General features: G+C 44.4%; 1 protein-coding gene across 3 annotated transcripts in view; it reads left to right on the top strand.

The window, feature by feature from the left end:
- ILKAP (ILK associated serine/threonine phosphatase) overlaps positions 1–7,931 on the top strand; it is a 130,371-nt gene extending 122,440 nt beyond the window's left edge. For all 3 annotated transcript variants that reach the window (XM_029615244.1, XM_029615245.1, XM_029615246.1), the window contains 3 exons: positions 6,626–6,745; positions 7,112–7,193; positions 7,670–7,931. In XM_029615244.1, the coding sequence (XP_029471104.1) occupies positions 6,626–6,745; positions 7,112–7,193; positions 7,670–7,810 (343 nt within the window). In that variant the 3' untranslated portion in view covers positions 7,811–7,931. The remainder of the gene's footprint in view (positions 1–6,625; positions 6,746–7,111; positions 7,194–7,669) is intronic.
- Positions 7,932–26,543: the final 18,612 nt, after the last annotated feature.

The raw sequence follows: 26,543 nt of genomic DNA, 5'->3' as shown, positions 1-26,543 counted from the left end.
AGCTGGATCGTTGGAGATCGGTGGTTTGGGAGGGAGGTGAGGAGAGATAAGGAGCAGCTCTGTTTTGGAGGAGTTTAGAGCGAGGTGGATGTTGGTGAGGAAGTCATTGATGTTGGCAAGACATGTGTTCCAGAAGGCAAGGGCATCTGAGAGAGAGTTGTGAATGGGAATGACGATTTGAACGTCATCTGCATAGAGGTAGAATTTGAGGCCGAGGTCTGTGAGGAGCTGACATAGAGGTGTGAGATAAATGTTGAAAAGGGTGGAGGAGAGGGAGGAGCCTTGTGGGACACCTTGAGACAAGGGATAGAGTGTGGAGTTGGCGTTTCCTATCTTGACGGAGAACTTTCTGTTAGATAAGTAGGATTTAAACCATAGTAGGGCTAGGCCTGAGATGCCTATTTCGGATAGCCGGTTGATGAGGAGGTTATGGTTGATGGTATCAAAGGCAGCTGAGATGTCGAGTAGGGCGAGGAGGTAACAGTTGCCTCGGTCCATGCCTATGAGTAAGTGGTCCGTGAGGGAGAGCAGGAGGTTTTCTGTATTGAGGTATTTACGGAAGCCGTATTGGGCTGGATGCAGAATGTTGTTGCTTTCTAGATATTCTGTAAGTTGGATGTTTACAATCTTTTCCATAATTTTGGATAGGAAGGGCAGGTTAGAGATAGGGCGGAAGTTAGCGGGGTCTTTAGGGTCTAGTGTTGGTTTTTTTAGGAGGGGCTTGACAATAGCTTGTTTAAGAGCATCTGGGACAGAGCCTGAAGAGAGGGAGGAGTTTATGATGTCTGCGATGGGTTTGGATATAGTGTTCGGGATGGAGAGGAGGGATTTTGTGGGAATGGTGTCTGAAGGGTGGGAAGCTGGTTTAAGTTTTCTGAGAATAGATTCCACTTCTTTAGCGGAAGTCAGGTCAAGGGTTTGGAGGGTGGGTGAAGTGGGGGAAGGTTGGAGGGAGGGGGAAGGGGAGGTGGATGGAGAAGGGTGTTGAAATCTGCGGAGGATGTTGGTGATTTTTGTGAGGAAATACTGGGCGATTTCTTCGCTCTTAGTGGAGGCATCATTCTCAGGGATAGTTCTTACCTGATAATTCTCAGGGATAGTTCTTACCTGATAATTTTCGTTCCTGTAGTACACGGATCAGTCCAGACTCCCGCCCATCTGTCTCTTGTAGTTTAGGTCAGAAGAAAGAGAGAGAGTCTGCTCGGTTACTTATTCCGCCATTGTAGTTTGGCAGTTTTTTGCACGTTGTGTTCATGGTTCTGAAGGTTTTTCGGCTCCAGCACAAGGGGCTGTTGTGAATTGGCCTCATGTTTGGGGGGTTTGTTCTAGTTAGCTAGTGTTGGTTGTTTATCTGGCTTTGACATTACGTGCGACTGAGGGGCTGTGGGTGGCACCTTACTATATGTAGGGAGCCCGACAAGTTTTACTCTGTCTCCACCTGCTGGTGCGGAGTCACAACCCAGGTGTCTGGACTGATCCGTGTACTACAGGAACGAAAATTATCAGGTAAGAACTAATTTTCCTTTTTTGAGTAACTTCTCTCTATCCTGTTCACAATATTAAGTCACTAGACGTTAAGCCCGTAATAACGGGCTACATTAAAAAAACATTTTCGGTCCATTTCCTCCCCCCCCTCATTCTCCCCTCACCCTTTATTCTCCCTCCCTCCTCCTCTCTCCCCTTCCCTTCCGGATAGCACAAATGGAAGATCTTCGGGGGAGGTCCCTCGCACGCGCGTGCCGCTACTGCGCCTTGCCGCCGCTCCTCCCAGCGCCATTTTTTGTTATGGGCAAGCTCTGGCCGATGTGCTCGCCCGCGCATGCGCGGTAGAGTTGCTCTCTACTGCGCATTTGCGGCACGTCAGTCCGGGCTCCCTTATCTAGTAGATACCATCTGATGCTCAGAGACATTCCCATTAGTGAGCACTAGATCAAGGATCATACCCTCCCTCATGGGTTCCATAACCATTTGTTTGAGCAGAGTGCCTTAAAGGGCATACACTATCTCTCTATTTTTTGTAGATTACGCAGAAGGGGTGCTCCAGTCCACATCCGGCAGATTAAAATCTCCATCGAGAACACTTCTCCCTTCTTTCCCACTTTTTGGATGTCCTCGATCAGGTTTCTTTCCAGTTCATCTGTTTGGGTTGGAGACCTGTAGATCACACCAGTAAAAACGGAAGCACCATCTTCTTTTTTTAAGATGGTCCATAATGCTGCTTCTTTACCCTATGACCCTTGCATTTTAGTTGCTTGGATATTGTTTTTGTCATAAAGAGCTACTCCTCCCCCTTTTCCGTCCTTATCTTAAGTTATAGCCCAGGATGGCCATATCCCAATCATGAGACTCAGTGAACCAGATCTCCGTAACAGCAGCAGTGTCTAATTCCGCCTCTATCATTAGGGCCTGCAGGTCTGGGATTTTATTGCTCAGCCTACAAACATTTGTAGTCATAGCTTTCCAGCTGCTCTTCCTAATCTTCTTTTCTGGTTTTTTTTTAACTGATTGATTTTGTTACTTTCTGTTCCCACTTCCTATATTGTTTGGGAGTCATATTCTAATTTTACTGGCCACATCCTCCCTAGTTTAAATGCCTGATAATGTATGATCTGAATTTTTCACATAGCATCCTTTTTCCTCTTTTATTGCTCCATACATTGCCCCAGCCTCCAATGTATCCAAAACCATTTTCCTTACACCGGGTTTTGAGCCAGACGTCGAAATTATCTAGATGGCATAACCTTTCCTTTCTCTTTCCATGAACAGGTAGTACTTCTGGAAAGGCAATAGTCTTTGCCATGTGTCTAATTGTTTGTCAGTCACCTTGAAATGACTCCACTCAGAGTGCGATTAATTTTAATAAACTTGAAACGTGTGCTGTGTAACTTGTTTTTTGATCTATCCTTCAATATGATGGAATACAATTTTTGTTTGTTTTCTACATATTCAATCCCTTCCAAAGCAGCCCCACAGCAAAATATGGTCCTTGCTTATTGGATATACTGTAATTATTTTGATTATGGAATTGTGAAGCCTATTTTGCATACATTAATAGTTTGTGAATATTGATTGGTTTATTTGGACAGATCTTGGAAAGTACAAGTGTGATGAAACAGGGATTTTGCATGCTGCCCTGTGATACTTTTCCTCAGAGAGCTCATTTCCTCTGTGCTGACTTGCAGGTGGTTTTGACCTCTGGACTGTAGTTAAAGCAGAAGCTTTGGATGCTGCCTTGACTCTGAATGAGGTTTGGAGAGAATTCACATCCCAGCACCCCTTAAAAAATGTAAAACTGAAACATCCTGCAGTGCCATTGGCCAGAAAACTATTACTAATCAGAAGGCCATTGGTCAGGGAGTGATTCTAAGTACTTTGTGCACTAATAGGCCCTACAGACAGAGAACTAGCCATGAAGGTACTGGAACTCTCTAATTTTGGCTGGGAGTACAGCGGGAGCAGATCTCTAGACTGAAGCCCTGTTCAGCTCATGTGGACAGCAGATTTTCCTGACCTCCCCAGTGGTGAAATAAATAGTGAAACGTATTCAGTTAATTTTTTCTGTTTAATCCTTGTCATTTTATCTGCTCCTGTTTCCAGATTAAATCTTTTTTTTTGTTCACTGTTCTTACTTTTTGTTAATAAATGTATTAGTTTGTTAGGCCTGCCTGTCTTGGACTGATTAACGATCCCAATATTGTGTGTATTTGGTCTGTGGGTGTATTTCTAGGAACTCGGTGACCCTTTGCTGTGTGTGGTCCTCTGGATTGGATTTAAGATTTTGGCACCCATAGACAGAGTATCATGGTCATGCCACTTTTAATCTGTGCCAGCATGCGTCCCTAAAGCAAATAGAAACAGGCTGTTCGTTAGTCCGGATATTTGGTGCCGGAGATAGTTGCCTGTGTTGCCTATTCCTAAATCCAAACCTAGTGGTCCCAGTGTCCCTAGAAATCACCAGGGGAAAGCTTGCGGGTTAACAACTTGCCCAGAGACAAGCAGGAATCCATTTGGCAGATGGGAGGTTGCCAGTGTAGGAGCACATGCACAGATGCAAGCAGGCCTGGGCAGTGCTTGGTAGAACTCTCCAAGTGAGTGTTAGGGGTAGCACTGAGGCATTACGTGACAACACGCACACCTTTTATTTTTCATTAACTTAGTCCTTCTTTTATGCTTTTGGTTTTCCACTTCTATTTTTTAAATAGTTCTGTGGGATATGCTGTTCCACATTCCTATGTCTGTGATATGATTATATTGTCAACTTATCTATGCAGCACATCCATACACTAAGGTCCATAAGTGCTAACAGATGGGCTATTAGGAGCCCTCAGTACAGTGTCATCCCTGTTGCACCTGGTACTAGCATTATTTTCTGCATCCTTAAAACCTTTAGAAATGTGTCTGGCTCATGTTCAAAATCCTTCATCTGTCACGAATATCTATTTTGGTAGAGGCATTTCATCAGAACAATCCTCTGGCGCCAGAGCGACAGGTAATTGACTTGCAGTTTCCTTAGGAGGTGAGAAGAATGTGAGCATGTGCCCAGTGTTGAGGGGTGAGGATGGAGGACATAGACAACAGTTAAAGAGCTTTTTGATCACTGAAAAGGCAGCTAGACAAAAAAGAAGAAAAAAAAAAAGAAAATATTTATTCTATGAAGGTTGACCAGGTGTGCTGGGTGTGTAAACATTTTTAAAGTGCATCCATACTATGGAGCCTTTCTGTCTAATCCTTTAACCAAACCCAATATATTCAGGAAAACCCTTTGTGCTTTTGCCATTAAAGTTTACAGGAGTCCATATTTTGCACATTTATCCTACTAAGCCGGACAAATGCCAGTATTTGGAAATCCTGCTGTGCTGACTGCCCCTGGCTTAAACAATTACGTTTTGATGGCTAGAAACCTATAACAAGCCAAGCCAAGGGCAAGTCCGGAGTGGAGTAGAATTATGTGGCTAAGTTAACTGATATTCAGTGATACCTGGCTAACTTAGCCATATAACTCTAGGACTCCCTTAGAGCGGTCCTAAAGTTACTCAGGTATGTATACCTGAATAACTTACAACTTAACTGCATCGATTCAGGGGCAAATTAAAAAAAAAAAAATTTAAATCTTAGCATGCTAGCTGACCCGACTTCCCTCTCCCCTTTCCAAAGAACTTTAAAATGGTGTAGCGCATTACACCTGATGCCTCCCTACCCCTAAATTCCCCCACAAAAGATAATTTTAAAGTTGTAGATATTTTGGCCTAATCAGCTGCCCCTTCTCCCCCCCCCCCCCCCCCCAGTTATTTCAAAATCAATATAAGGGCTCCAGGCCCCCTCCTTAAACCTTCCCCCGACACCAACACAAAAACCCTCCTGGCACTCCTGAAAACCCCAAGGCTGCTGGGATCGCAGTACAAGTGTACCGCTTCCTGCAGCAGCATGAGTTCCTGTCTAGTATGATTCTGACATTTACTTCCGGGGGCGTCGTGTGTTGCTGTCCAGGCAACATGTGACGCTGCCGGAAGCGGTTTTGCTTGTACTGCATTCCCAACAGCCTTGAGGTTTTCAGCTGTGCCAGATGGGTTGGGGATTTAAGGGAGGGATCTGGATCCCTGATTTTGAAATTGAGGGGGATGGGGGGCTTTGGCTGTTTTTTCAGGCCAAAAGACCCATAACTTTAAAATGATCTTTCAGGGGGCTTTGGGGAAGAAAGCATTGAATGCAATGCCCCACATTATTTTGAAGCCTCTAGTGGGGTGGGGGCATGTGGGATCAGGTCAGCTGGCCTACTAGGATTTTTCTTTTTTTTTTTTTTTTGTCTCCTTACCTGGATATATTGTGAATAAATCTAGTTAAGTAGCATGTTATCCAGATATACTATCCAGGTAACTTCAAAACCTAACTGGTTATATTCAGACATAACCAGTTGAGTTTTAAAGTTATCTAGCAACAAATTGCTAGATAACTTTAGGTGAGTATATTCAGTGGGACATTTATCCCACTGAATATTTGGCGCAAGTTATCAGGCTAACTACAGCCAGATAACTTTTTCACTCAGCGCTTACTGACTATTGGCCTTAAATTGAATTTCAGCTAAATCTTCACAAAATGTAAAAGTTGGAAGTAGGGTTTTAATTGCTGCCTTAAGGTTTATCTTTCCTCTCAGTTCCATCTATATGGAGAATGTGTCCTCTCTTTCCTCCTGGTTTCTCCTTAAATCTGTAAATCCTCTCTTCCCTATTGAGATGGGAGTTATGGCCTCCTCTTCATCCCTCATTACTCCATCTTCACCTTTTTCTTTCTCACTGAAAGATAAAATGCATATGCGGGAGTGTTCCCAAAGCACTGGTTCTACCAAGAGAGATACATCAGGTTGGAGGGATTCCTTCTTACACAGAATCTTGGCAACTGCACCACATCATTTCAGAAATGTAACTATCATCATCTACAGATTACATAATCAAGTTAAAAAAAAAGAAGTGCTTCCTTGTTAGGGTTAAATGTAGTACTGGCCATGAGACGCATGCATTTCTCTCTGTTGAGGGCTGCAAAGTCCTCAGTTGATGTATGCTGATTGTACATTATTATTTGATTTATGAGACAATACTCAGCACATGTTGACAGTTTTTCTTTCTTTAAGAGATGGCAGAGTCCTGGGTGTGTTGGAAGTTTCCAGATCATTTGGTGATGGCCAGTACAAGCGTTGTGGTGTCATCTGCACGCCAGATATTAAACGCTGCCAGCTAACACACAATGACAGGTAAACCTTTGTCAAGTTATGGCCACGGGAAGCATTTTGTTTGATTTCAATAATTAAAATGTAACAATGGGAAGAAGCACTGTATTAAGGGAAGTAAATAGCAGTCCTAGTTGTATTCACGTGTACTTGTTTCTTGCCCTGCATGGATTCTGATGCAGTACATTTAAATGCACCCATCATAGAATTCAGTCCTATGAAATCTCAAAAGCTAAGCAGGTTGGATGGGGTGGAGTGAGTGAATTCTCTCATATCTCTGTATTAGGAAATCCTATAGGGTCAGTGTAAAGACCACCTGCAGGTAATATGTGGACAGTTTTTATTCACTTTAAACACCTAACTTTATTCTCACTTTTCTTCTTGTTCCAGGTTCATTTTGCTTGCTTGTGATGGCCTTTTTAAGGCTTTTGCCCCAGAAGAAGCAGTTGTCTTTATTTTGTCCTGCGTGGAGGTGAGGAAAGGGGAGAAATAAGCTGGAATACCATTGAAGGGAGGGCAGAAGTTCCTAGAGGTGGGACCAGGAAAGTTGTGCTAGGACAAAGCTGCTTATGAGAGTGGAGAACATGGGCAAAAGGGTACCTGAAGATCAGGATCGAACAATTCTTCTCAGACAGTAATATCCTTGTGATAAGAGAGAGGGAGAAGTGCTTGAAGCTGAGGAGAAACAAAAAGCTGCGCTAGAACATTGCAGCAAATCTTGTTGGGGGTGGGGGATCTTGGTGTGGAGGTGAGGAGGTGAGGAGAAGGGATGGATGGACATGGGATTTCAGGGTGTATGTGAAAAAGCAAAGCTTTTGGGATGAAGGTGGGGAGCTGGGACAGAACAACTGAAGTGAAAGTTTGGTGCTACTGAGGAACTCTTGCTATTGAAAGGTTAACTCTTAGGAGAGCTGAAGACTGATGTCAGTGTATTTGGACTCTGAGCAGGATGAGAAGATGCAGGCAAGAGAAGGGAAGCTCTCAGCTGATGCCCGTTACGAAGGTGCCTGTAACCGACTGGCCAATGAGGCAGTGCGTCGCGGTTCAGCAGATAACATCACTGTGCTTGTGGTTCATATTGAGCAGTGAAGGGAGGCAGCAAAGGTAGTGCCTGTGCCTGCGTGAAAGTCCTGATTTAGGTTCTGTGTCTGTTTGCATAGTTCCAATGGGATGTCCTTGGTTGTAAATAAAATTTGTTTTTTATTAAATGGCTGCTTTTTTGGTTATTTATGAATAAACACTGGTCTTGCTAGACTTGGATTCTGTATAACTGGGTTTATAATATACTGTATTTTGATAATGAATTAGTATTTTCAAGTGTCTGAAATTTATGATAGCTGTTTAAGCAGTAAAATATGGCAGGTTGTGTTCTGTCATCGATGGTTTGATTTTATTTTATTTTTTTTTATTTTTAGTATGTTTCATAAATAGTTCTAGATCAATACCAGTTAGGCTTTTGCCATTTTCATAGCACATCAGCATTATTATTTTCCAGTTTTTACACGATCTGATGCAGATTTGACAAAGGACCTGATTATATGCTCATTTTGCTTGATATCACATCAGCTTTTGATACTATTAATCACTTTTATCCTTCTTTCACGACTTTCTGCTTTGGGAATTTCTGGTGGTGTGTTAGCGTGATTCACTTCCTATCTCTCAAACTGCAAGCAACATTTTGTAATAGGGTCCAGTTCTACTCTGCACCCACTCCCAACAGGTGTACCCCAGTACTTGGCCTTATCCTCAGCATTATTCAACATGTTTTTGACACCTCTATGCTGAATTTGGGCGAGTCTTGGGGTACATTATAAACTCTACGCTGAATACTTTGTTTTTCTTTCCCCTCAAGGATAAATGAGATTTAACAAAACAATTTGCCTCCTGGTTATCTACCATCCATAGTTGGCTTCGCCACAACAAGCTCGCCTTAAATGTGGGGAAATCCAAAATAATTGTTCTATCTAGATTTCTGACTACAAATTTAACAAAAGAACTAGAATTTTCAGTTAATACCAATTTTGAATATTGTGCGAGATCTGGGAGTAACCCTAGATCAATCAGTATTAATGTACAATCAAGTAAACAAAAATGTAGTGCAAAATGTCCTTTGCCAAGCTTTGATTGCTCCACCATTTGAAATCAATCTTGGTCCCAGATGCTGCAGTCTCTATTATTCTCACATTTGGACTACTGTAATTCTCTTTATATTGGGTTACCTGCAGTTACAATGAGACCAAGTCAACAGATCCAGAATTCAGCAGCCAGGTTGCTAACAGCTATTCCTTTACGAGAACACATAACCCTGATGCTATCATCACTACATTAGCTCCCAATTCCATGGCATATACAATACAAAATGTTAGAGTCATCTATAATTTGATACACTATCTCAATGCACTGTAGATCTCTTTGCCACTTAAACTCTATACTACCTCACGCACATTAAGGTTGACCAACCAGAGCCTTTTGGATGTGGAGGAGTAGCCTAGTGGTTAGAGCAGTGGGCTACAAACCAGGAGACCAGGGTTCGAGTCCTGCTGTCCTTCCTTGGGTAAGTCACTTTACTCTCCATTGTCTCAGGTACAAACTTAGATTGTAAGCCCTCTGGGGATAGGGAAATACCTACAGTACCTGAATGTAATACACTTTGAAGCACTAAAAAAAAGTGTGAAAAGCTGGATATAAATCTAAATAAATAAAATTTAAACTGGCACATCTTGACAAGATCAGGGAACACTCTCAGTGGTTGGCTGGTTACTTATGAAATGCTCTACCGCTCTCTCTATGCAATATTCAAGATCTGAAAATGTTTTTAAAAAAAAAAACAACTTATGACAAATTAGCATTTGATGCTCACATGACATAGGGTCAAGTTTTGAGGAACCAACCTCTTTAGAACTAATGACTAGCTTCCCCAGTAGATGTTTTGATTTTCACATTTTCATGTAAAAGTTTTGTTTTTGCTTTTTCTTTGAAAAATGTACAATGTAAGTTGGTTTATTTTAACAATGTAATGTTTGTTTTTTCATTTATGTTTCTATAACCCACTTTGAGCCATTGAGTAGCGGCTATAAATATTTTAAATAAATAAATAGCCGAGCAGACAAATCAAGGTGAAAATATACACACTGGCAGAGGGAGAAGTAGGGCTGACAGGGTTCCCCAAATCCCCGCCACCCAATCATGAGGGGAGAGCAGCTGCTATGATCTTGTCACTGAGCACCGTGGAGGAGGAGATACTGCTCCTGGAGCTTTCTCCTATTCCTGAACCCCCTACAGTTGTAAGCCACCCAAACTCCTGCATACCACAGCCTAAGCTGAACAGAATCTGCCAGCCCTGTAAGGGAAGCTCCAGAGCAGTATAAAGACATTATTCCAGGGGTAAAGCTATACACGGATAATTCACACCAGTTGTTACCAGGGCATTTGCTGTCCTCTCCTGCCATAGTGTACAGATTCTCAGTCTTGGCCAAAATGTGACAAAAGGACAGTTCTTGGCTAATAGATCAGACCTTACACTAGGATTTTAATTAAAATGATGCTAAGAAACTAAAGATCAAACCGCTTTATTTAGTACATCAGTACCCACTTTTAACATTGTAAGACAAAACCCATGTTGGGTATATCTAGGGCACATGTAATGGATATATGTGAGAGTGTAGATAAGTGCAAAAAAAGACCCATTGACACTTCCAGTGTGCCCAGTTGTTCTGCCATACTAGTAAGGATATTTCCCAGCTGCCAGACATACAGTGTAACTGCTTCTAAGGTATCACTCCTTATTCAAGATGGCTTTTGTCATCTTCGTCCTCTGTACCCCATAGTCTTGGGTAAATGAGCATACAAGATCCCTTATTTATTTCATACCCAGCACTTCTTCCTTCCCATGTACCATCATCTAGCCTCCTGGGTCCCTGTGGCCTTTCCTGCCAGAATCCAGCCACCAGTACCATCCTGCTCCACTGAACTGGCTGGTCTCTGGAAAGTTGTAACTTTATTCACATAATTGATAATTAAGTCACCAATAATAATCATATTACAGTTCTGTATATAGTTATTAGGACCCCACTCTTACAGTTTGTCATTTTTTATGTTACCAGTCCAAGTCCAGTTCATTACTCCTAGTTCTACATAACCTGCCAGACAGACTCAGCTGCAGTTGAACTGCCTGACAAACCTAGCCAACCTCCTAATTTATAGATTACTGGTGGTTCTGCACTGCCTGATCTCTCGGACAGACCTGGCTGAACAATTAAAGCAAAGAGAGTAGAGCTATGCATACTGTATCCAAAAGGGGACACTGGGGTAGAGTTCTGACTCGCTCCTTTCTACCCCAGTTTTCTAATGGGGAATTTTTTCTTCAGAGCCTTATTTGTTGAATTTTCCTAATAGAGTCCTCACACAGTTGTGGTGTTCTAACAAAACAAACTTTACTGAAGAATTTCTTCATCAAAATTAATTTGACATTTGATACTTATTTTATGGTATGACATTCATAATGAACAGTAATACATTCCATAAATAAATCTGTTCCCTGGAAACACTCCTGGGGATCCCTTCTTTTCCCCCCTGTATTTTAGGGCTCTCCCTGAGTAGATGTTAAGGCGCCTCCTGTCAGCTTATGATTACCCTCTGTACCTGGGCTGCACTGCATGATCTTGACTATTAATTCCATTCATCTTCTCAGTGAACCATGTTAATATGGATTCTACTGTCATTGGAGGGATAGTTCTCTCCTTTCCTCTTCACAAGTGGCACTGACTGGACACTCACTCGTTCAAATAGGTTTCTGCCATGTTGGCAGATTGCGAGACACAGGTGACCTGAGCAATCTACAGTCACTGTCATGGTTCTGCCTGCTATGCAGCCCTCCCTACTAGCAGAGGTCTTCAGCGAGCCTTAATCATAGCTGCCCTAGCCACCTCCACGCTGATCAACTGACATGTCAGTTCCACCTATATTTAACCCTGCTTGTGCATTGCCTTGGTGCCTCTTCAATGAGTCTGTTGCTTATCCCGGTCATCCTTGCCTTGTTATCCTGCTTTGCTTTGTGGCCTACATTTGCCTCCTGCTTTGCTTTGTTATCCTGCCTTCTGACCTACCTTGGCTATCTGCCTTGCTCTGTGCCTTTCCAGGCCTGCTGGCCTCACTATGTGGACTTTAAGGCCCACTTGCCATGCTCTGTGCCCTCTTGGGCTTTCTTGTTCTACCTTGAGGCCTTCAATCTTTCTAGGTACACCTAGCCAGCCTTGTGCCTTCCTGGTTATTGTCCTGCCCTTGTTCAGTCCTTGTCTCGTCCTATCCTTGTCCAGTTCTTGTGTAGTCCTTTTTCGGTCTAGTTTACTCCTTGTTGGATATTCCAGGCCCTGCCCTTGTCGTTTGGTCCTAGCCTGCCCTTAATCCCATTCCTTGTTCCAGCTTCCAGCTTGTATCGTCTTCTAGCTCCCAACCTGTACCATGTTCCAGCCCTGCGTATATCTAGCTCCTGCCTGCTCTTAGTACTAGCCTTGCTTCCAGTCCTGCATGTATCCAGCACCAGCCATGATGTTCTCCATTCCTATCAGAACCCAAGGGCTCAATCTGCAGGGGAGGGTGCTGGCTAGGCAGAAGACCATTTCCAGTCCTGCCCTTTAACCCTGTGCCACTTCTGCAAGGGTGATCCTTGACACCAGCCGGCCAAATCATGACAGTCACAAGAAACAGACTTCTCCTAAAAATAACTACTATTGCTTAGTGTCATAATGCAGGTTCAAGATCATCTATCTTTTTTGAAGTTTAATAGACTAATGAGGAGCTGGCCAGTAATTTCCAGCCCTGAGACAAATTTCCCACAGCTTGGCAAAGAAATGAGCCTTAATAAATAGCTACATTTTTTTGTTAAAATGTTCTATAGTTTTCCCCTGGTTCAGACCTAGTTTTGAATGTAATTCGGATGATAGGAGTAAGCAAAGTATAGAGCTGACTCCTTAGTTCCTCTTTGTAACAAGTTTGCATGGTGTGCTTAGTATTTTGACTGTGGCAGTGAGAGATTGAGTTGCTGGAAGGCAGGCCATGTCTCTGTTCTGGAGGCGCCATGCTGACTATCTTTCTTCACAATCAGAACTTGTCTATTATTTAGGCTTGTACACTCCCCTCTCTCTGTTTCTATGCCCCCTCCCATTTCCTTAACTCTTTTTCCTCAGAAAGTCTGCTGTCCTGTAACCAATGTTTCCAAATACCCTTATTTATGGTATTGAGACAAAGATAATTCTATCATCTTGCACAGGAAGTTTGTTGTATGATGTATGGTGGGGATGTAGTAAAGATCCATGTATATGCAAGCACTGTGTTCTCCGCATTGAAGGGATGTGGTTAAGAAGGACAGCTAGTATAGTCTAATGAAATGCACCTTACACACTGGGAATAAGGGACTCTTGACAATTGCATTTCACCTTTGCAATTGAATACAAAAATGCAGACATATTTTGGATAGGAAAGGCACTTTATGTATCACTAAGGTGCCTTTTACTCCTTAAAATTATTTTATTATTCTTATGAAAGAATGGTAATTTTGTTGTTTTCATATATTCAACGAGTGAGCAAATGTAATATGTGACTCTTTTATATTAAAAAAAAAATTAAGCAGCATCAGCTAAAGGCTTTTGAAGCTATAAAAGGATGGTCAGAGAGCTAAATGTCTCCATCTCCAGTCCATAAAGACGTTTTCCAGTGATTTGTACCCCTGTATGTTTTGTTTTTGTTTTTTAAGAAAGGTCACATTTACACTGGGTTCAGACCTGCACCCGAACCCAGAATTATAAGGAGATGAACTGAAATGGGGGTTTCCAAATGAACATGCTAGAGAGGAAATAAGCCACAAATAAGCCATAATAACAGAACAGTTTATTTAGTAAATGTGTCCTTAGGCCTGGTTATTCCAGTCTTAATGAAGGAGCAATAGCATCACTTTCTAGTTATGAGTCTTGCCTTTTGCTTCCCCCTTCCCTCTTTCTGTTCATGAGCGAACATTTGCATTTTACGGAAGACAAAATGAAGCCTTTCCCTATCTGCCTCTGCTCTGAAAACCCACTTGTTCAAAATTCAGCTTCACTTTCTCTTCCCTACGTTCTTGCTTTTCACTCTTTCAAATGTGACTTTCTCTTTACACTGTTAGCCTTAATTATCCTTTTCTCAGTATTGGGAAGTGGAGAAATGAAGGTTGGTACATTTTCAATAGTGTCTGCTGATTATGGTTTCTGCTGCTGCTACAAAATGAGTGTGAGGATTTGAATCAATACCCCCTGGGATTAGTTTTCTTATTGAGGATAGTTGTTTCTCTGTTCTTTTGACTTTTAAGTTAGAACATTTGCCTCTATATTCTCATTACTTCTCCCATATTTCATATGATATGCAAAAGCATATTCCCCTAAACAGATTTGTCCTTTTTATATATGCTTTTAATTTTAAATCAACTTTAAAATGTTACTAAAACATAATACTGTATTTACCCAACAGATGTGCCTTGATGACAAGCTTAGATTCCTGAGGGAGGTGGGTACATTGTCAGTTATAGAGTTATCAGGCTTGAAAAAGCCTGACACTTCCAGGTAGGGTGGTGGCAGAATTTACTAGGAAATACGTGAAAAAAAAATATTTGCAAGTTCTGGTGCCCACCTTATCTATTCAGTTTGTGTTTATGCTGGCTGGGTGTCTTGATTCAAAATGTGGAAGGGAGAAACTGATTAACCTGATGATATTATAGAAAAATTCCAGTTCCAACAAGTTTTTGACCATTTACATCAGGGGTGGCCAACTCTGGTCTGCAAGAGCCACCAACAGACCAGGTTTTCAGGATATGGCATGCACTGACTCTATTATATGCAAATCTATCTCATGCATATTTATCATGATATCCTGAAAACCTGACCTGTTTCTGGCTCTTGAGGACCAGAGTTGACCAGCCCTGATTTAGATGCTGACATTAAATTGTTCTCATCCAAAAATGTCTTCTTCTGTAGTATATCTGTTATTAGGGATGTGCATTCGTTTTCAACAAATGTGCCATCCGCAACGGATAGCTCCCTATTCATTTGATTCGGGGGGTCCGCGAAACACATGGTGATCCCCCACAAATGAAACACATCATATTAGTTTCATTCATTTGGTTCACAGTGCTTTCTTAGCAGCCTTTTGAAATAGGAGAAGGCCATGTGGGAGTATCCATAGCAACAACCAGCCCCTTCCTGTGAGTCATAAGTGACCTCACAGCCCTGTCATAGAATGGGTCAGACAGGTTGGCAAGGAGACCAGAATATGTATCAGAGCAAAGAATTTTTCTAATTCGGTCAATCGCTGCTCTCTGTGCTCTGGGATGCTGTTCCTGCTGTATTTCTACCTTAATCAAGCATAGCACGCAATGCACTTTCTTCTTGGCTTCTGGTTGAGAAGGTTGTTGCTCTTTGAGCTCTCTCCGAGTGTCTCAAATCTTTATTCAATTGCTATTGCTACAATTAATTTTCCATTGCTGAAAACGATATTTGTTCTTTTTTGCTTTTGTGCCTGCCAGGCAGCCAGGCTTTTTTTTGCTGCACTTTTTTTTTATTGAACTCAGACTGTCTCTCTGTCTATCCAACTGAGACAAGCTGCCAGCAGTAGCATTTTGCTGCTGATCTTACCCCTCTGGGGTAGGTTGCAGGCAGGGTTTGGGTAGTGTGGGTGGGAGATAGCGTGAGAGTTCCAGTGGCTGTCTGGGAGTTGGTATTTTCAAACAACAAGCAGCATCACTGTAGGAATTGGGCTTGCTCAGGTTTCCAGTGTTTATCTGCAGTTTCACACAGAGCAGATAGTGTGAGAGTTGCAGTGACTGTCTGGGAGTTGGTATTTTCAAAAAACAAGCAGCATCACTGTAGGAATTGGGCTTGCTCAGGCTCCCAGTGTTTTATCTGCAGTTTCATTTTTTGTGCACACAGAGCAGTCTCAGTTGTAGTGTACAGCAAGACACTGCACTGTGGGGTAGATTTTCAAAGGGTTATGCGCATAGGTTACGCGCGTAACCCCCAAAAACCTATCCCCAAACCCCCCCATGCGCGCTGAGCATAGGCTCGGCAGTGCGCGCAAGCCCCGGGACATGCGTGTTGGGGGGCATGTCGCGGCGGCGTATCATCCAGGGGCAGGGCCGAGGGCATGGTTCCGTTCCGGGGGGTGTGGCCACAGCCTCCGGCCCAGCCCCTGGATCAGAACATGGCACGCCGGCAGCCGACCCACACGAGTTACGCCTGCCTCGAGCAGGCGTGACTTCTGGAATAAAGGTAGGGGGGTTTAGATAGGGCTGGGAGGGTGGGTTAGGGAGGGGAAGGTGGGGGGAGGTGGAAGGAAAGTTCCCTCCGAGGCCAGCTGCACGGCTCGGCGTGCGCAGGCTGCCGATTTTGCTCAGCCTTGCACGTGCCAATCCCTGATTTTAAAAGATACACGCGGCTATGCACCTATCTATTAAAATCCCGCGTACTCTTGTTTGCGCCTGGTGCGCGAACAAAAGTATGCGTGTGCGTAATTTTGTAAAATCTAACCCTGTGTGTCTGTGTGTGTGTGTAGTTTTCCACACTCACATATATTGCCACAGAGGTGTTCAGTCACCAATAAAGAAATAATCCTTTTAATTGAAATCCCTAGTAGGCAGTGACATTAAATCCATGATGTCAGGGAAAGGTAGACGTGGTCAAGTGATTGGCAGTGGCAGAGGAGGCACTTCAAAAGGCAGCGCCAGTGCCCCATTAAAGTTAAAAGGGAGATGTTCCAATCTAAAATCTCTGGAGGGGCAGGCAGTTCCATCCAAAAAAAAACTTGATGCACCGCCACCACCTGTTTCTGACCCTGTTGTTTTGGAGGTGAGGGAACATAAGAACATAAGAAAATGCCATACTGGGTCAGACCAAGGGTCCATCAAGCCCAGCATCCTGTTTCCATCAGTAGCCAATCCAGACTACAAGTACCTGGTAAGTACACAAAAACTAAGTATATAGCAAATGTTGCTTACCTGGAACAGGTGTTCTCAAAGGACAGCAGGATGTTAGTCCTCACATATGGGTGACATCATCAGGATGGAGCCCAATCACAGAAAACCTCTGTCAAAGTTTCCAGAACTTTGACTGGCCCCTACTGGGCATGCCCAGCATGACACTAACCCTGCAGCCAGCAGGGGTCTCCCTTCAGTCTTATTTGATAGCTACAGGCAGTGCCGAAAAAATAAAACAAGAAAATGTTATGAACCCAACACCGCGGAGCGGCAGGCGGGTTTCGTGAGGACTAATATCCTGCTGTCCTGTGAGAACACCTGTTACAGGTAAGCAACATTTGCTTTCTCACAGGACAAGCAGGATGGTAGTCCTCACACAGGACAAGCAGGATGGTAGTCCTCACATATGGGTGAATACCGAGCTGAGGATGTCCGAACATGCACCAAATGTACCCAACGGCGTGCAACAGGCACAACAACTGGGGTGGAATTTGGTAGAGGGCATCCTGAACCCCACCGGGAAGGCGGAAGGGTGTTGGTACGTCACTTTTGAAATAGGTTACGCAGGACAGATTGGCCGAAGATGGAATCTTGTCTTCCGGCTTTGTCCAAGCAATAGTGGGCTGCAAAAGTGTGTAGAGAACTCCAGGTGGCAGCCCTGCAAATGTCAGGAAGCGGCACCGATCGTAGGTGTGCTACTGAAGTCACCATGGCCCTCACAGAGTGTGCTTTAACACAGTCTTGAAAAGGAATGCCTGCTTGCTGATAGCAAAAAGATATGCAGTCCGCCAACCAGGAGGAGAGAGTCTGCTTACCCACAGGTTGCCCTAATTTGTTGGGATGGAAAGAGACGAATAACTGAGTGCTCTTCCTGTGGGCAACTGTATGGTCTAGGTAGAACGCTAGAGCCCGTTTACAGTCAAGGGTATGCAGAGCCTGTTCCCCTGGGTTGGAGTGGGGCCTGGGAAAGAAGATAGGTAGTATGATGGATTGATTAATGTGAAACTCCGAAACTACCTTAGGCAAATCTTAGGGTGAGTGCGATTACTGCCCGGTCCTGCAGGAGTTTAGTGTAAGGCAGATAGTTAACTAGGGCCTGTAACTTACTAACCCTGCGAGCTGAAGTGATAGCCAAAAGGAAAATCACTTTCCATATGAGATATTTTAGGTCACAGGAGTGAAGAGGTTCGAATGATGGTTTCATGAGCCGCCCGAGAACCAGATTAAGGTCCCAAGAAGGGGCCGGAGGACATATAGGTGGCTTGATATGGAGCAAGCCTTTCAGAAAACGTGTTACGAGGGGTTGTACCGATATAGGGACATCCCCGACACCTTTATGGAAGGCGGCTACCGCACTGACCTGCATTCTGATGGAAGAGGTCTTTAGACCTGATTCCGATAAATGCCAGAGATAGTCCAAAAACCTTGGGATTGGACAGGAAAAGGGATCAAGGGATTGCGAAGAACACCATGATGTATACCTTTTCCATTTATAGGAATAAGACTTTCTTGTGGAAGGCTTCCGTGAAGCAATCAGGAAACGAGAAACTGAATCTGAAAGGTTAAGTGGTTGAAGGATTAACCTTTCAACAACCATGCCATCAGGGACAAGGCCTGAAGATTGGGATGGCATAGACATCCGTCGTTCTGAGTGATCAGAAGCGGGTCCGTTCCCAAGGGAATGTGCCTGCGGATGGAGAGCTCCTGGAGTATGGGAAACCACACTTGGCGTGGCCAGTGAGGTGCGATCAGGATCATGGTTCCTTTGGCCTGACAAAGCTTCACGAGAGTCTTCGAGAGAAGAGGAAGTGGAGGGAATGCATAAAGCAGACCGGTTGCCTACGAGAGGAAGAATGCATCTCTGGGCTGAGAGTGTTTGCTGCGAATGAGGGAGCATTAATTGTCCACTTTGTGGTTCTGAGGGGACGCAAAGAGGTCTGTTTGGGGATAACCCCATTGCTGGAAGAGGAAGGTCGCTACCGAGGGGTTGAGAGACCACTCGTGCGGTTGGAAGACACGACTCAGCTTGTCTGCCAAGACATTGTAAATCCCCAGCAAATCGGTGGCCCTGAGGTACATCGAGTGGGAGAGCACTTCCACCCAAATCTGCACAGCTTCCTGACACAGAAGGAAGGAGCCTGTGCCTCCCTGCTTGTTGATGTACTACATGGCCACCTGGTTGTCCATCTGAATCAGGATGACGTGATTTGATAGGCAATCCTGAAAAGCTCTGAGAGCATATCGCATTGCTCGAAGCTCCAGGAAATTTATCTGGTGTTTGGCTTCCTCTGGAGACCAAGATCCTTGTGTCTGAGATCGTTCACATGGGCTCCCCACCCGAGGTTGGAATCGTCGGTGGTGAGAATGAGTTGAGGATCTGGTAGTTGAAAGGGCAGTCCCTGGAGGAGATTGTTCTGATCTTTCCACCACGCGAGAGACAGATGGAGTGTGTCGGCGATGTGGACAATGGTCGACAGAGGCTGAGTAGCTTGAATCCATTGTGACCTCAGAGTCCAATGCATGAGCCTCATGGCCAAGCGGGCCATTGGTGTGACATGGACTGAGGATGCCATGTGTCCGAGAAGGACAAGGAATTGCTGAGCTGTTGCTGTATACTGAGACTGCAACTGGTGAGCGAGGGACACGAGGGTTTGCACTCGTTATTGAGGTAGAAAGGCTTTTGCCTGCAAGGTGTCCAAGTCTGCGCCAATGAACGACAAGGTTTGAGATGGGACGAAGTAGGATTTCTCGTAATTGACGAGAAATCCTAGAGAAATTAGAGTGTGTAGGGTCAAATTCAGGGACGATCGAGCGGCTTGCTGGGTTGGGGCCCTGATTAACCAGTCGTCTAGATAGGGGTAGATGTGAACACCTTCTTTCCTGAGAAAAGCTGCGACAACTACTAGACATTTGGTAGAGACTCGTGGTGCCGATGCTAGGCCGAATGGAAGCACTCTGTATTGATGGTGCTTTGGGCCTACTAAAAACCTGAGGTACTTGCGATGAGCTGGAGATATCGCAATGTGGGTGTAAGCGTCCTGGAGGTCCAGAGAGCAGAGCCAGTCTCCTCTTTGTAGAAGAGGTAGAAGCGAGTCCAAGGTTACCATCTTGAACTTTTCCCGCTGGAGGTACTTGTTGAGGGCACGTAGGTCCAGAATTGGACAAAGCCCCCCGGATTTTTTGGGGATCAGAAAGTACCGGGAATAGAACCCTAGGCCTTGTTGCAAAAGTGGGACGGGTTCTATTGCTCTTAACTGGAGAAGAAGGGAAACCTCTTGCTCTAGGAGGAGAGAGTGATCGGTTTCTCGCCACGCTTGTAGAGGTGGTGAGTCCAGTGGAAGAGCAAGAAAGTTTAGGTGGTAACCCTGAGCAATGATTGCTAGCACCCATTGGTCGGTTGTGATTGATTGCCACATGCCGTGAAAGTGGCACAATCGACCTCCCACTGGTATGCTTGGCAGAGGAATCAGGCTGCTGCTCTCCAAGGGAAAGTCAAAATCCTGAAGCAGGCCCCTGCTGGGGAGCTGCTTGTGGCTTTTGCTTCCGGGGCTGGTGAGGCTGAGGTTTTTGTAAGGCCTTGTAATTCGGGACCTTGGTGGTGGAGGATAGTACTTCCTTGGGCGGAAGAATGACTTCTTAGAGTCCTTCTTGAAGGGCTGTCTAGAGGGGAAGTCAGAAGGTATCGATGAGAGCTGTTTGAGGGTCTCATGATGGTCCTTTAATTCAGCCACTATTTGCTGAATCTGTTCACCGAACAGATTATCTCCTATACAGGGCAGGTCAGAGAGCCTGTCTTGTACTTCTGGGCGAAGGTCAGAAGACTTGAGCCAGGCCCAGCGTCTTGCCGAAATGGCAGTTGCAGACACTCTAGTGGAGGTGTCGAAGATATCGTAAGCTGTTCTTATCTCATGCTTTCCTGCCTCAAACCCCTTGTTGACAAGGATTTGAAGATGTTCTTGGAATTGGTCAGGCAGGGTTTCAAAGAAGTCCTGTATTTGCTTGAAAATGACCCTGTTGTATTGGGTCATGTACAGTTGGTAAGAAGCAATTTTGGAGATGAGCATGACCCCTTGGAACACTCGTCGACCAATATTGTCTAGGAACTTGTGTTCCTTAACAGGAGGTGTAGAGGAGTGAGGCTTCATCCTTTTTGCTTTCTTTTGAGCTGATTCTACCACAACTGAGTGGTGGTCGAGCTGAGATTTTTGAAAGCCAGGGGCTGACTGTACTAGATAGGTAGTGTCAGCCTTTCTGTGTACTGGGGCAATGGATCCAAGGTTTTCCGAGTTATTTTTGAGGAGGTCAAGAAGAACTTGATGAATGGGAATAGAAGTGATCACTTTAGGGGCATCCAGGAGCTGGAGAAGCTCCATCATGTGGTGCCTATCATCCTGCTCCGTCTGAAGCTGAAAAGGGACCAATTCCGACATTTCCTTCACAAAATTAATGAAAGAAAGGTCCTCTGGAGGAGAACGCTTTCTACTTTCAGTAGGAGAGGGAGGTGAAGGTAAGTCATCGGTGTCTGTGGAAGTATCATCACCCCAGGTGTCATAAGGATCAGCAGGCTGACCTGTAGGAGGAGAAGGGGGTTGGATACCCGAAGGACCCGGCTGAGACTCCGAGAAAATCGAAGGAATCGCCGGGGGCACTGTGGGCGGCCTGGGGAGTATTGGTGCTGGCATCGAAGGCATCGATGGCGCCGATGTGCGTATCTCCCCCAATGAATGAATCGGTGGCGAGGGACGACATGGCATCGATGGCTGAGGCAATACCCCTGAAGGAGGAATGCGGAACGGTGTTTCTCCTCCCGATGAAGCTGTCAACGGGGAGCGCACTGGAGCCATCGGAGACCCGGGAATCACCAGTGGAAGGGCAGTCATGAGCGCCTCCATCCGGGATAGCAGCGGTGCCAGCGATGCTGGAATTGGGTCGTGACCGGTTCCACTCTCGGTGCCGGTGTCTGTGCCGGAGGAACCTGGAGTCGTTGCATCGCCTTGTCGATGGCCTCCTGGACCAGCCGGTCCAGTTTTTCCCGGAGACCTGGGGCAAGGAGCCCCAGCTCCATGATGGAAGAGGGAGGCTGAGGCAGAGTCGGAGGGACCACCTTTACAGGCGGAATCGTGACTCCCAAACCCCGATAGGGTGAGGGTGGCCTCGATGTCCCGGTCGCAGGAATGGTCTGTGCCGTTCCTGGACGGGGCTTCTTCGATGGTGGCTCGGTCGATGATTTCGCTCCCTTGACGGTTCGAGACTTACGATGCCAATGGCGATGTTTCTCCCTACAATCCCCTCGATCTTGAGGGGGAGAAACGGGAGTCGATGGCCGTGAAGACGTCGATGGCGGGCGGTCACCAGATGGTGGTCGATGCTGGTGCGACTTCGACGGTGCCGGTTCCGATGACGTCGATGCAATGGATGGCATCGGGGTGTGAGCACAGAAAAGGAGTCCCATCTTCTCCATTCTGGCTTTGCGACCTTTTGGTGTCATGAGGGCACATTTGGTGCAAGTCAGGTCATCATGCTCACGGCCTAAACACATTACACAGACTCCATGAGGGTCTGTGATAGACATGGTGCGAGTACAGTCCGGGCACCGATGAAACCCCGACGCAATGGCCATAGAAAAATCGAGCCGTGGTACGGTCGACGGCCAGTAGACCGCAAGGGCCAAACTCGACGGTAATCGACGAAAGACGGTGAAAAACTTACCGGAGTACTGCGGCCCTGAGAAAAATTAGAGGAGGGACCCTTGTGGGGCAATTTAAATTTAATTAACTCCGTGAGGAAAATTCCTGTCAGGAATCTCTTCAGAGCTCCTAAACTGCGAGGCTACTGCTGTGCGGAAACAAGAAGACTGAAGGGGGACCCCTGCTGGCTGCAGGGTTAGTGCCATGCTGGGCATGCCCAGTAGGGGCCAGGCAAAGTTCTGGAAACTTTGACAGAAGTTTTCCGTGATTGGGCTCCATCCTGATGATGTCACCCATATGTGAGGGACTACCATCCTGCTTGTCCTGTGAGAACCCATGCTACTGATGCTAGTAATAGCAGTGGCTATTTTCTAAGTCATCTTGATTAATAGCATGTAATGGACTTCTCCTCCAAGAACTTATCCAAACCTTTTTTAAACCCAGCTACACTAATTGCACCAACCACATCCCCTGGCAACAAATTCCAGAGTTTAATTGTGCATTGAGTGAAAAATAATTTTCTCCGATTAGTCTTAAATGTGCTACTTGCTAACTTCATGGAGTGTCCCCTAGTCCTTCTATTATCCGAAAGAGTAAATACTAGGGATGTGCATTCGTCTATGATGAATTAGGCAATTCATGTCTGTCAAATGCCTTCTGAAAATCCAGATACACTGTGGGCCAAATTTTCAAAAGGTTATGCGCTCCGGGCCTATTTTAAAAAGGCCCGGCGGCACGCGTAAAGCCCCGGGACACGCGTAAGTCCCGGGGCAGGGCCAGAGGCCTGCAACACAGCGGCCATTGCTGCTGTGTCGAGGGGATGGTGATCATAGGATAAAACTTGTGGGGGGGGGGGTGTTAGAGTAGGGCTGGGGGGGAAAGATTAGGGGACATGGTGAGAAGTTCAGGCTAGGGGGGGAAGGGAAGTTCCCTCACAGGCCGCTCCGATTTAGGGGCAACCTGGGAGGGAAGGGAGGAAGGCAGCGCGGCTCGGCGCGCGCAAGGTGCACAATTGTGCACCCCCTTGCGCTCGCTGACCCCAGATTTTGTAACATGCGCGCACCTGCTCATGCATGTTATAAAATTGGACGTTCATGTGTGCGCGCCGGGTAGTGCACACACCTGTAGGCTGCGCGCGCATGTTTTAAAATCTACCCCTATATCTATCAATCAATGGCTTACTCTTATGTACTTAATTTCTCAGGAGTCTATAAAATTAAGTTACTGGATAGGAGGCAATGTCCTAGTGTGGGTTGGTAACTGGTTAGAAAGATAGAAACAGAGTTGAACTAAATACTCAGTTTTCCAATAGGGGAGTGCCCATGGATCTGTACTGGGACTGGTGTTTAACCTTTACATAACTGATTTGGAAAATGGAGCAACAAATGAGATGATCAAATGTGCAGATGACACAAAATTATTTTTGTTAAAACACAAGCAGACTGTGCGGAACTGCAGAAGGATCTTGCCAGACTGAGAAACTGGCCATCTAAATGACAGATGAAATTTAATTTCGACAACTGCAAAGTGATGCACAAATAATCTTAACTACAGTGACACAATGCTGAGTTCTGGATTAGGAGTCACCACCCAAGCAGAGAATCTTGGTTCCTTGATGAAATCCTCTGGTCAGTACGTGGCAACAGTCAAAAAAGCTATTGAATGTTCTATTATGAAATCAAAACATTGGGAAGCCTGTTTAACTTATTTATTAATAAACATGGTGTGTCTGACAGTAGCTACTTTTAGGATCTGAATTACTAACATTTTTTTTCCATAGAGACAGAAATGAAGAAAAGCCTTAGTAAAGCAGGCCCTTTATTTAACTGCATTAATTTTTGATAGTTTGAGCCAACATACAAATAAATTATTCTTTAAAAATGTTACCTTTATGTAGATATTTAATGTTCTGGAAAAGTTTGGAAAGCTTTGTGAGAATATTAAAAATTATGGAAAACAGGGTAGTAGAGCAGTCTTGAAAAGTCATGATATCTCCTTTATTCAATATTTATATTCATAGAATCTTTTAAAAATAGACATAAAAAAATATGAAAAATAATCAGGGTTTTGTGTCATTAGGAAAGCTACATGAAAGTTAAAACAGCAGAAGGGCTACAGGTGCCTGAAATTGCGCAGCAGTATAAATGTTGCAAAATTACCATAAAACAGCAGAAACTGTGCAGAACATCTGCAAACAATCAAAAATTATATCATTGTTTCCTTTACTTGTGGCAAAATACAACCCCCAGAATGACCACCATCTAATTTGGCTATCAGGAAGTAGTCCTAGCTGATGCTACATATTTCAGCCTCCCTTCAGCACTCCAGGTCTGTTAAGGAGTCTCTTTCCTTTTGTGTCTATTTGGAAAAATACTTATGATGCATATCTCCATGAGGTCCATTTGAACAGTTGGTCTGGCTAAGTTCTGCAAGTTTTGAAATTCCTGCCAATTTCACCACCCCTGACTTATCTGGCTAAGTAATTAGCCAGCTAAAAATGTAGCCGGGTGCAGATATTCAGCATGAGCAGCTAAGATAGTCAGATACATTTATCCAGTTAAATTTATCTGGATAACTTTCAAATAGCTGGATATGTCCAGCAGCACATCTGTGCCACTGAATATCTGTTACAAGTTAGCCAGATAAGTTTATTTGTCTAACTTAGCCAGACTCCCTGAGTGGAAGATTACCGTATATACTCATATATGAGTCAATCTCATGTATAAGTCAAGGGCATTTTTTGGGTCACAAAAGTAATACATTTCTGTGATCTGTGGGTAAGTTGAGGGTAAAAACCTAGGGGGCTTATGAAATGAAGGTGAAATCATACTAAGAAACATAACTTAAGAAAAATGCTTTTATTTTTTGAAAACAGAATTAAGTGTCTCATAAGAAGCATTATTTAACAATTTAAGAAAATCTATTTTATTTAGTTAATAAATGAAGAATAAAGTGCCTCATTCAAATTCTTTCAAGTCCAATTCTTCATCGTCGGAATGTCCGAATAAATCATGAAATTGTTCTTTGGTGGATGTCATCAGCTATCTCCATCTGTTGAATCATCCTCCAATGCTGATTCATCTTTGTCTTCATAGATAGTGTCATCTTCTGATCCATCCATCCAAGGTGTTGCTAATGCTGCATTTCAGGAATGACTTCTTGACCATTTCTGATTGAATTGACTCCCAGGCATCCTTTACCCATTTCAGTACCAAATCTATGTCTGGTTTTATTAGGTTCCCTCCTTTTGTTAACTTTGCTTGACCAAAACACATCCATTGTTGCCACATACGCTGAAATTGGTTCTAACAGCTGAAGCATTGATGTCAGACCTCCTGGAATCGCTGCTAATGTGGTCATCATTTTCTTTGCATCATCCTTCACATCCTCTGTTATATGTGTGCGGAACATATCCCACACAAATAGTGACAGTCAATTTCTTAGCCCAGGGCCTGGTCACCTAGCCCATGCATCATGCAGTCACCATTCCGTTCCCTCCTCAACCATTCAAACTTTATGATGAACCCGAACAGTTATACCTACTGGAATTTTTAGGCTCTTGGGCATAGGTTTCCTTCTGAATATTACCACCAAGCACAGTTTTGTGCCATCTACCAAGCAAGACAGGACCACATTGAAATGGGTCTTTTAATGACCAGTTGTTTTTACAAGTACGGTCTTCTCACCAATGCCAGCTACATTGCAATTGCCAGGCATATCAAATGTCACTGGCATTTTGTCCCTATTACCAATGTTATTCATATCAAAATAATTTTTTATTCTTTGATGAATAATGAATTTGTGGAATAAACAGATCTTTTCATCAAGTTCTTTAGGTAGTTTCTGTGAAATCTTTGTGGGCTGATGAAGGCACAATCCATATCAGTTCATGAACCGCAAACACCAACCAGACGATGCTGTGAATTCTTTCAGATCTTCGGTCGCTGAATATTTTTCTTCTTTTGCCATTTGAAGGGCACGAATACTAATGCGTGAGTGAATCACAATGTAGCCATTCCATCCACATTCCATTACCCAGTCATTCAGATCCTTTTCCATTCCACCAAAAGGCACAATTTTGAAATGTAAGGCTTTCTTTGATTTTGGCATTTCTACCAGCTTTTCCTCATTTTTTCACCAA

The sequence above is a fragment of the Rhinatrema bivittatum genome, chromosome 9 (genome assembly GCF_901001135.1).
Source record: "Rhinatrema bivittatum chromosome 9, aRhiBiv1.1, whole genome shotgun sequence".
Lineage (NCBI taxonomy): Eukaryota > Metazoa > Chordata > Amphibia > Gymnophiona > Rhinatrematidae > Rhinatrema > Rhinatrema bivittatum.
This window is presented reverse-complemented; position numbering and strand designations above follow the sequence as displayed.